Here is an 11,028-nt window from a genome sequence, read left to right as displayed (position 1 = left end):
TGTCATTTTCCTTTGCATTGTGTTTTTCGGTCATTTGCATTTGATACAGAGAAATGGAAAATAAAGAATACTATTTCATTTCAGATAAATGTAGATTGGAAATTGATAAATAAATAAAGATGATAAGATTTCGAAAGCTAACAAATAGAAGAAAGCTAACAAATAAATGGTTGACGGTTTGTTTGTCATTTTTTCATACACAATTTTATTGATTAAACTGCAAATGCAGACATGTCATAATCATGTGTAGCTACTGTCACAGGCCACTTCATCATGATGGCTTGAGAACTGTACTTAGTATGGGAATGCAATCTTCATTCCTTTTTCACATCCTTGTATTGCGGAAATGTTAAGTACGAAAAAATTAGTCGTCAACTCAGAAAGCTTAAACTGTTTAAGTAATTTGATACACAGGATAGAACAATTTAAAGGGACTTAAAATGGTTTTTGAAAAATCGTATTCATCAAACTAAAAAAATGAAACTGAAAGTAAAACGTACAGAATCCTCAAACCTGAATCAATCCATAGTAATAACATGTAACAGGAAAAAGTGAATTAATTGTATGACGAAATGAATTCAGCTTGGACGGACGTCTCCGTTGTGTGACAAAACTTGTGGACCGTGATAAGGTATAATACCCCCAATCATTTTGTTAACACGTTTAACGATACATTGTACCTGTATTCAGGACGTACCTGTGAAACAGGCCTGTTTTTTTAAGATGTAGATTGGCATATTGTAAGATGTAAGACAGGGTGAAGATAGTGGGCCGTGATACGAGGCTATTATGTTCTTATTCACCAGTTCAACCGAACATAAATTATTTATAAAATAAAACGCAAACACATAATTTATAGGACGAGCTCGCATGCGCGAACGCAACAGGCTTTAATAATCATATGCATGTATATAGTACAAATTTAAGTATATGGCTCTTTATCTCTTTACCTTCATGTACAAACATACTCATTCTACAGAAGGAGAAAAAATCATGTAAAAACAAAACTGACAGAAATTCAATGTTATAATTTGGAAGGGGTGGGTGGGGATAGTACCTTGCAAAGTTGCATCGAACTTCTTATAACTTAAAAAAAACCCGAATCCTCAAAGAATGATTCCTTATTCCTTATTTAAAAAACCCAACGATGACCAAAAGTGGCATATTCACAAGATGAGCAGAATATTCCCCTTTCTCTCAACATCTAAACCTTAAACACGAGGTAATGATTTCACAATCCAGTAGAGGCCTCATTCTTCATCCTTGTGAAGCAGTCAGTTTGTCTGGTAATTGCTCTTAATCAGACATGAAGATTTTTAAAGGTAAATGCAGAATCACTCTGTGCGCATTGATCCGCCTAAATAAACCAAAATTCTGCAATAGATTTTCAATCCAAAATTGAACTATAATATTTATTTGGTTATTTTGAACTAAATTATTTTTTAAAAATGACAATGTTATAGACTTTGTGTATATGGAGCCACTTGCCATAATGCGGAGTGTCGTTATTTTCCTTCAATTTGTCATGGAAAGTACTATACAGACTCCAGGAAAAGTTAGGAACATTTATATCATTTTGAGGTCGATTTATGAAACAAAAACAACTATAATAATTATAGTTTGCTAACCGTTTCTATTTTTGAATAAATACTTTAAAACTTAAGCATATTGACAATTTTACATAATTTTAATTCGAGTATTAACGCGGATCGGAAAGTGAATGATTTTGTAGATCACTGGCTCAAACTGTGTTAAGATACAATATTTCTAATGGCATTCATGTTGAATGTGTGTACAATGTTTGCCAGTGACCAAGAGTGGTGGCTGTATTTGCTACGGGCATGAAGAACTACCATACACCATTTTCTTAATAAGTTCAGAGATTTTAACTTAGAGATCGACTGAGTTATCGAAGGAATACGGAATCATTCTTTGAGTATTATGAGGTGATAATTTAGGTCGTAGACAAATCCATTAAAGCCCTCAGCCCCTCGGACTTTATTGGATTTGACCACGCCCCGACCTAAAATTTACCTCATAATACTGAAAAAAATCCTTATTATGTATAAATCCAGATTTTACAGCACGCCAATTGCCATATACATTTATGTTGCCTTTCCTATTGTTGTCGTGGTATGTGGTCCTTTCGGATTGTTGTCCTGTTGTGTACAGTGTTTTTTACCTCTGGAATCACGTTTGAGTACCGGTTACGATGTCCTGATACTGCAGAAAAATGGCAGGAGAACTCGGAAAGCTATATTTGTGACGGCGACACCGTGTATCATTGTATGCAAAACAGGGAGGGGCGTTATGTGGTCTTCTGTGCCTCCAGCATTTGGATACAACCAGGTATCTACTTTCGATATCATGTTTTAATGTGTCATTGAACGTTCTTTATACATATTAGATTGGTTTAAATCATCATCATCCCTCAAATTATAATAGAACCTTTTTAGGTACAAAGAGGTCATACTCATGTTAGTGTATAGGTGATACACCCCAAACTTGTGACATACAACTGTGCATTATTTATTTGCACTGTCTACTAAAGAATTACTTTAACGGAACAGCAAATTCCTTTGATACACAACAACAAAATATCTTATGAGCACAAATCAAGTGGCATATATTGACTGAGAAGCCTGTTATTCCTTGAACATATCAGGAGGAAAGATATAACAAAACAGAAAAACACATTTAAAATCATGATGGCAAAATTTACACATGCAATGGCCAAGTTTGTATTATTGCAGATTACTGTCCTGAGTTTAACAGCCGGGCGTCTGCCATTGATGTGATTCTGTGCCCAGGGGACCCAGAAAGATGTCCAGAGACCGTGTACCTGTCAAATGCAGTATACCAATGTAGGTCAATGTGCTCAGTATAAGTTATCTTTACAGGTGAAATGTATCAGGCCGCATGCCAGTATAACATGTGTAATTTGATGTGTTTATCATCGTTTCAATTTAGCTATCAGGATAGGATAACGGTAATTATTTTCACAAGGCATGGCTGTACAAGCAACAAACCTCATTATTCATGTTGTTATTTTTAACTTACTTGTACATACCAACTGCCTAATCAAGTCTTTCTGTTCTCCGTTTCTTTTTAGTTTTTTATGCATGAATCCATTTACTTGGGAAAATGCTGAAACACACATTTCTTATATAAAAATCTACATTTTTATTAAACAAATAAGCAGTAAGTTAAAAAATTCACCGGGATCAAATCCTGTTAAGCCCAAAGGGCTTCTCAGAAGACCAACCAAGTTCATATCCTTGTGAACTTTTTAACATTGCTGTTTAATACTTATATTTACTGTTACAAAAAGGCAAATCGTCCCAAAATGCTAAAATTACATAGTATTTATGTTTACAATAATCCACCGGACAAGCAATAAGCTTGTGACGTCATGAAAGAGTCAACATAAAATTGAATGTTTTCGTTGATTTATAAGGAAGCATAAAAGCAAATGTAAATATTTTACTTGATTTACGGAAGTTTCCTAACCCCATTGATTAAGTGAAAGCAAGGTGGACGCGCTCATGCGCTCTCACACTACTTTCTTAAAAAGTTTAATTTTAAAATATGAGCCTTGACACTTCAGAAAAACTTGTTCATACGTATAAAAGAGGTACATGGACGTCCAATGAAAACTGAACTCTAAAATTACGCTGATTAAATTTAATAAAACCTCGACACATCAAGAATTACTTGTATATTTTACATGGGCGTCCAATAAAAGACTAACTATGAAAAACTTCAAGATAAATTGACTAGATCAAATAGTCACATCTATCAACAAAACATCTTACCATAAAAAGGATGCAATAGTATTGTTTCTCTTATTATGAAAGCTTCTCCTTTAAAAAAAAAAACGTAATTTCATTACAGTTCCAAGTTGCTATCGACCAGAAAGCAGGTAAGCTTCACAATTTCGATATCACTGTGAACTTACATATTTCTTATTTGAAACAAAAGATAGATCCTTTACAACTTGACATAAATGTAAGGAAAAAAAGTAAAGATGTTTCAAGTAGTTATAAGAAAAATTAGAACATAAAGCTGTCTTGATTGTAAAAACGGTTTCTTGTCATAATGAATCATTTTGCAAGGTTTGTAACTTACTTTTTGCAAATTTAATACTGATAGGAGTATTATTTCACCTTTCGAAATAAATATAAAAATATCAGAAACTTCCCGCAAAGAAAAACCTTTTATATGCAATGTGCATATACTGATTGTAACAATAAAACAGAAATTAAGTACTCTTCTTCGAAAATCATATCGTTTATTTTAGCTTCAGAATAACGACACTTTTACCAGCAACCGCAAAAACAACAACTTGGAAGTAAGTCAATTTTCAATCAATCTTGAAAGTTTTTATTTGACTTTTAAAAAATAGTCTTTTTAGATTTTTCCCGTTTAAATGCTGTTCTTTGTTTTTATCATAATTTAACAAATGTTTTATTATTTATAAGTGCATTATTAAGAAACATTCCCTGAATGTGGTATTTATAGAGGATGGTATCGCCATTTGAAAAAAAAAAAACCTTTCGTAAGAAATATTGCGCTTTGACGCGTTATTATTGAAATAAAAGCTAGGAAAAGTAAATCAATAATTTTCAAATGAAATATCATGAGATCATCATAAAGTTTAAGTGAGTTCCCATTTCATTGATACCATACACAAATTCATGGGAAGCAAATACTCCATTCGTGTGAACAAAATTTATTTGGGTTTGAAGGTAATTTGCGAGATTTTTATCTACATGATTGTTTCCCTTCATGAGAATTATGTCCATGTTTACTATGTTAAATCTGTAGCTATTGTAAGAGCCTAAACGCACAGGCACCTGACGTTTTATATTTTTCTCATAATAAAAAATATATACCTTCTACCTAATAAGAAAATATATACCCGGTTTCAAAATGGCGGCGATGTGTACATTACGTATGATTAGAAAAAGAGGGTATATATTTTTGATTCTGAAAAATATAACGTCAGGTGCGTTAACTATACTGTGTGGTTTCAGAAGTCTAGTCTATGAAATCAAACAGTATCACCATTCTCCGAGTTATTCAGCCGTGTGTTTAGAAGATTTTTTAATAATGACGAATATTTAAAGAACAAACAAACAAGTAGAACTCTTTTGATAACATCATGAGTAAGAAAATAGATGCTCGATGCCGACGGGTAATGATACATGAATTACTTTTTCTTTTCTTTTCTTCTTTTTTTGATTTTCAGTCCAACCTTGAGTACCAATGTTTCACAAATTCCAAGACTACACAATGAAAACGACGGGTATGTGATGCCTTACCTATTGGTGTTGAATAGTAATATGAAATCAAGTTAGTGTATGTAAATATAGACCTTAAAGGGGCATGGTCACGATTCTGGTCAAAAATTATTTTTCCAATTTTAATATTTACAATGCTTCAGAAAGGCATTTTAAAACGGCAACCCAAATTTGTGTGTCTTTTGTTGCGTTACAAGGGAGTTACAGAGTATGAAATTCTTCGCTATGTAAACAAAGCGTTTGTTTACATTTTGAATGTTAAAGTAACAATTTCAGTTTTCAACCTAAAACGATTGAGTTAAACATTAGGAACTGTTTATCTATATCTAAAAAAAAAAATAAAACGATAGACAAATAAGCTGAAAAAAAAAGATTTTTACTGGTATATTGAACCTATATAAACAAAAACAGGACACGAGCCTTGTTTACATGACAGAAAATTCTGAGCGCTGTATCTTGCTTATAACTCTACGAATGACTCTCAAATTTTATTTGATAATTAGAAATGCATTTCTAAAGCATTTTTACTAATAAAAACATTAAAATAGAATTTGACCAAAATCGTGACCATGCCCCTTTGAGGACAAGTGCCTGTGAAGGATAACTTTTTTTTTACATCAGAGTATACCGATGTAATTAAAACATAAAACCTCTGATATCGGACTAAAATGTTTAGATTAATATTGTGGAATAATGTTAGAAAAATGAAAGTTACAGAGCAATATGCTTTGTTTTGTCTTTTCTTTTTTTTTTTTTTAAAGAAATTGCTCTTGTTCTAATATGTTATTGTTGCTTTTATATTTGTTTAAGGTCGGTCAGAGTGATGGTGGTATCTATCATTGTAGGAGTCATCTTTCCTTTTGCCGTTTTAGGTCTTCTTTGTTTCTGTTTTAAACATAGAAAGAGAGAAACCAGCAAAGGTAGTCTCATTTTTAATGGCGATAATAGTGTTAGCAACTCTTGCGATGAGTATGTAATGCTTGATCAAAATAATTTCGTTTAATATGAGGATTTTTATGGCTTACGGCCATCTAGTTGCCGGATAATCTTTACGGCAAAGAGTTCAGTTATCTGAACATGCGCGACAAAAAATAGTTCTATTCGATTGTTGCAAAGTTAACTGTTTGATGTTCATAATAATTATCTTTAAGCAAGATTATATTTTCCATATGTTATTATCACTTATGTTATTGTAACCAATATGAATTGACTTTATTTAAACAAACTCGAAATCTGACGCGAATGAATATTAACTGCAGTGTTTTCCGTAGGCCATTTTTGCATAGAGGTATAGGCCCCCGCCATGCATCACACAGTGCCGCCATGCTTTCCGCTATGCATACTTACATGTATTATAAGCAAAAAATCTTTTCCCAATTATTTCAGATCCTAACAGTGATAAGTAAATGTAAAGTTGTCGTTAATTATTTCAATCTTCATAAAAACGTTTGCATCCGCAGAGAGCGTCGCTAACTTCGATCGACATCGATCTCAACAAGGAGGAAAGTGTTTAACGGTTAAAGAACTGAACTTATGATTGAGATATATTGATACTGGGATTATAAATCGGTAATACATGCATAAATAGAGGGGCAATTACTACTTGTTTTAATATAATGTGCCTTCTTCGACACCTCCGCCATTATCGAATGTTGGGGATTTTCCAAGATCTAAAAATAGCACAATGTTCCCTCGATGGACTTACCTTGGTTGTGCTATGATTGAACTGTTTATTTGTAGTAAAAATATTGGAAACTTGAGACCAAATGTACTCAAATAAGAAAACAATATGCAGTTAAGCTTGATTGCAAGTCATATACGGAAGCGATGTCACATTACTATAACATAGAGACATCGTATAGTATGCCTCTGTAAATGACTGTGTACACATGTCAAGTGAAGATAGACTGACTGCAAAGTTATAGTGCAGTAATTAATTTTAATTAAATTTGGTGTCAAAACAAGTTTGCTGTAATTGCATAGTTCTGCCTGTTCTTGCCCTCCCCCCCCCCATAGTTCTGCCTGTTTCTTGCCCTCCTCCCCCCCCCCCCCCCCCCCCCTCCAAAGAGTTTATATCTCGGTACAAAGGGAAAAAAGTAAAACAGAAGGTGTTAGAACTGCCTTCTGAATCTCTATTTCTTATAAAAGCTTGCGAAGGTCAGCCTCTTAAAAAAGTAGAAAAAACCCCGAAAAATATGAATAAATATACATTTATGAAATACAAATAAAATGGAATAATACTTAATTGTTGGTGTAGATTTCATGAGAATTCATTAATTATAGTACATAACATGCAGTACATTTCATCATTTGGTTATATTTTTTTTACGCGCAGTGAGTTCGCGCTGTTACGTCGCACCGTGCACCAACTCTCGCGCAAGTTCATAGTGCATAGGAATACAAGGTATACTGATATTTGAGAGCATGTTGGTTTTAAGTGTTTTTGTGTCCTATATAGTTGAATGAATTTACAGTTAATATACTTCAGTCATTGGATAAAAGAAAGAAACTAATTGTCTCATATCGGAGTTTGAGTCTGACATCATCATTATTATTTTATGCAGTCTATGATTTTCCTAAAAGCAATGGGGGTTTCAATCAATTGATAAAAGAGGCGTCTAGATTTCAATCCTGTCTGTTTCGGTCACTAAGGTTCGACCAATCAACAAATGGGGCATGTTGATATTGGTCCTGTTAGTTTTTATAGATCTATGGATTACATGTAGCTAGTTACTTTCTATAGAGCTATAAATAAACTAAAGTTTCCGTTAGAAATAGAGGGAATCATAGATTACTCGATCCATGTAAATATAGTCATATCAAACCCGTAAGCCATTATGGCCCTTCAGGCCTTTGATTATTTAATTTGAAATAATCATTCTCGGGATTTTTGTAAAATCGCTAGACATAAGAATCAGTTTAAATGGTATGTGAACAACATACTAGTACCCTATGTCATCATATATATACACTTGACATCAAGGGTAAAAACTAACCGTTACAATTTCTTTTTTAGCTATTCCAAAGTATGAACTCAACATGCAACCATTATTTATAGAGGGTATCTACAACGTTTATAGTATCTACACCAATATGCTATTTATATTATTTTTTAGTTTTTGTAATAGATCAGTTTATTGATCATTTTTTTTCTTAATACCCCATTGTGTAGAGGAAACCTCTTTACTCAAATCTGAGGACGACAGACATACTGAGAATCAAGAGATTTTTAAAGCTGATGAACAAAAAAACAGTGAAATTAAAGATACTCTTGGAGGAAAAAAACCTAAAGGTATAAATTTAGAACGAAATGTCTAAAAAAAGTTATATACCATTTAGTAGATTTTTTGATTTTGTTGTATTTCGTTATTTTTGTTAAAACAGCATATTATTAACGTGTGTTTCAGATTTATTTTGCAAACCAAAAGACTATAACAAAGTAGTTGATACTATAAAAAGTGAAGGCGTTACACTGCTTATTGGGAAATCTGGAAGCGGCAAAACAACCATGGCGAGCTTCTTAGCAAAGACCGAGTTCAAAGAATACAAAGCTATTTACATGAAACCTAAAGAAACAAACGTTCCGAAAGTAAATACAGAAAAAATACTCATATTATGGGACGACTGCTTAGGTGTGTGGAATACGACAAATAGGACAGATGACCGAGTGTTTGAGGCTTTGATACGACTGATTCAGCTAGTGAAAGATAACTCTGAGAACATGAAGGCTATTGTTTGTATTGACGGTTCATCCGTCGATGAAAATCAATTAAACAAGTTAAAAGATGATGTATTTTGTTCAGATTTAGACAAATCCTATGAATCACAATTGAAAAAAGAACATTTTAGAAATTTTTTAGAACTGAAAATACCAGTTGTAAGAGTTTCTGCGGATGTTGGTTTCCCCTTACTCATCCATCTGATTAAAATAGGATTTTGTGCTCAAGAGGAGAGTTCTTCTTCAAGGCTTTTAGAGGAACCAGTCGCTTATATACGTGATGACATTGACAGTATTTTAGTTAAACAGAGTGACGATTATGTAACGTTAATATATGCTATCAGTAACAGTTCAACAATTGATTTGAAGAAAATCAATAAGAAATTATTGGACAAAATACAGAGAGAATGTCATAGGATTGTACATAGAAAGACTGACGACACACATCCATCAAGCGATTCAGAAGCGGAGGAAAACACAACTGAAGGGACTTGTGAAAAAGCTGATCATAATAGGAATATAAACAATCATTCTACAAAAGGAAGTCGTGAGGAAGTTGGGTTTGAAGGGAGTTCAAGTGAAAACCTAAAACTAAATAACAGAACAAGTTCGATTGATAAAATACAGGAAAAAGTTAAAGGTATAGAAAAAGGTAACGTTACCAAACACATGAAAATTGATATTACTAAAAACTTGCTGAGATATCTTGTAAGTGATAAAACATCCGAATACAAGATTCGTTGTCGGTTCCTGGCCGAGTGTATTCTGCGCTATCACATCGAACACGTAGGAAGAGAAACTGTACTAATGGAGGGCCCCGAGGAAGTACGAACGGCTGTTGAACATCTATCAGAAATATATCAGGAGGAATCAAATAATACTTAATGTTGAATTGTTCTTATTAATTGTTGTAATTGATCAACGAAATATAACATATGTTTTCACTTCACATTAGTTAAGATTAATACCTGTGCCTTTTTTGTCCATTATAAGGTCATTTATTTTCTTATTAGTAAAGGAGAAAATGCAACAATATACTCAAGAAGCAGTGTAATTCAGATGTGGATTCTTAAAAATTCCAAAGAACTTGTAGAAAATTTAAAATCCTAAAAATTTACTACAACCAATAGCATCAAAACATATGTCTTTTCTACACTTTATACAACTAACCCTACGATAAATCAAAGTCCAGGCTTTTAAAAAAAAAATGGATCACGTAAATTGTTCTACCTTGGCATCAGTCATTTGCAAAACCATTTTTCAAAAACCATTTGAATCGTTCACAACAGTACTCTCAAGTAGACATGAAAAAGATGCTTGAGTTTCTGACAGCATCTATGTTGTTTTATGGAAATTAGATCTTCCAAAAATCTGTTGGAATTCCCATGGGTACCAATGGCGCCCCACTGTTAGCAGACCTATTTTTGTATTTATATAAAGCAGAAATTATTCAAAAACGTGTACGTGAAAATAATAAATCACTCGCTATGGCATTCAGCTCAACATATAGGTATATCGACGACTTATTGTGAATTAACAGTTGTTACTCTCCTACCTACGTAGAATCGATATATCCAAGTGAACTTGAAATAAAAAAAAATAACACAGAATCTGCGTCATCTGTTTCATATATATTTGGATATTTTACTTGAAATGGGCATTGATGGTAACCTAAGATCAAAACTTAATGATAAACGTGATGACTTCATTTTTTCTAAGGTCAACTTTCTTTACTTGTAGCAATATACCTTTATCACCTGCATATGGAGTTTTTTCTCTCGGTTAATTCGATACTTAAGGGCGTGCTCTACAAATGAACAGTTCATATTTAGGAACAAAAATATTAATGTGCACTGTTGCTAGTCAACCTATAGCAGCATTAAATTTTACTTTCAAATGACTAGGTCAATTACCTACGTTTCATGCTTAAAACCTAGATTGCTTTTTAAAAAACCGTCAAAATTGTCCACTCTAACCAAGTATTCCTTTACTTTGAAATTATTTTTC

At 33.0% G+C, this 11,028-nt stretch overlaps 1 protein-coding gene across 3 annotated transcripts; it reads left to right on the top strand.

The window, feature by feature from the left end:
- Positions 1-425: 425 nt before the first annotated feature.
- Positions 426-10,631, top strand: LOC105317971 (uncharacterized). Of its 3 annotated transcripts, none has more exons than XM_034482353.2 (10): positions 426-631; positions 2,085-2,349; positions 2,754-2,864; positions 3,895-3,922; positions 4,301-4,351; positions 5,252-5,308; positions 6,114-6,223; positions 8,320-8,364; positions 8,476-8,595; positions 8,711-10,631. In XM_034482353.2, exons 2-10 carry the CDS (start codon positions 2,136-2,138, stop codon positions 9,904-9,906), a joined length of 1,932 nt encoding a protein of 643 aa, XP_034338244.2. In that variant the 5' UTR covers positions 426-631; positions 2,085-2,135; the 3' UTR covers positions 9,907-10,631. The 3 variants fall into 3 exon arrangements, with proteins under 3 accessions (XP_034338244.2, XP_034338242.2, XP_065936560.1); XM_034482351.2 differs by having other exon boundaries at positions 2,076-2,349; XM_066080488.1 differs by lacking the exon at positions 8,320-8,364 and having other exon boundaries at positions 2,076-2,349.
- Positions 10,632-11,028: the final 397 nt, after the last annotated feature.

This window comes from Magallana gigas, chromosome 3 (assembly GCF_963853765.1).
Source record: "Magallana gigas chromosome 3, xbMagGiga1.1, whole genome shotgun sequence".
In the NCBI taxonomy this organism is placed as follows: domain Eukaryota; kingdom Metazoa; phylum Mollusca; class Bivalvia; order Ostreida; family Ostreidae; genus Magallana; species Magallana gigas.
Note: the sequence above shows the minus strand (reverse complement) of the source record. Positions and strands in the feature narration are given on the sequence as shown.

Coding starts and splice junctions, on each gene's coding strand:
- LOC105317971 (XM_034482353.2), top strand. CDS start 2,136: ATGTGGTCCTTTCGGATTGTTGTCCTGTTGTGTACAGTGTTTTTTACC. Junction 2,350..2,753: donor CAGCATTTGGATACAACCAG/GTATCTACTTTC, acceptor GTATTATTGCAG/ATTACTGTCCTGAGTTTAAC. Junction 8,596..8,710: donor TGGAGGAAAAAAACCTAAAG/GTATAAATTTAG, acceptor CGTGTGTTTCAG/ATTTATTTTGCAAACCAAAA.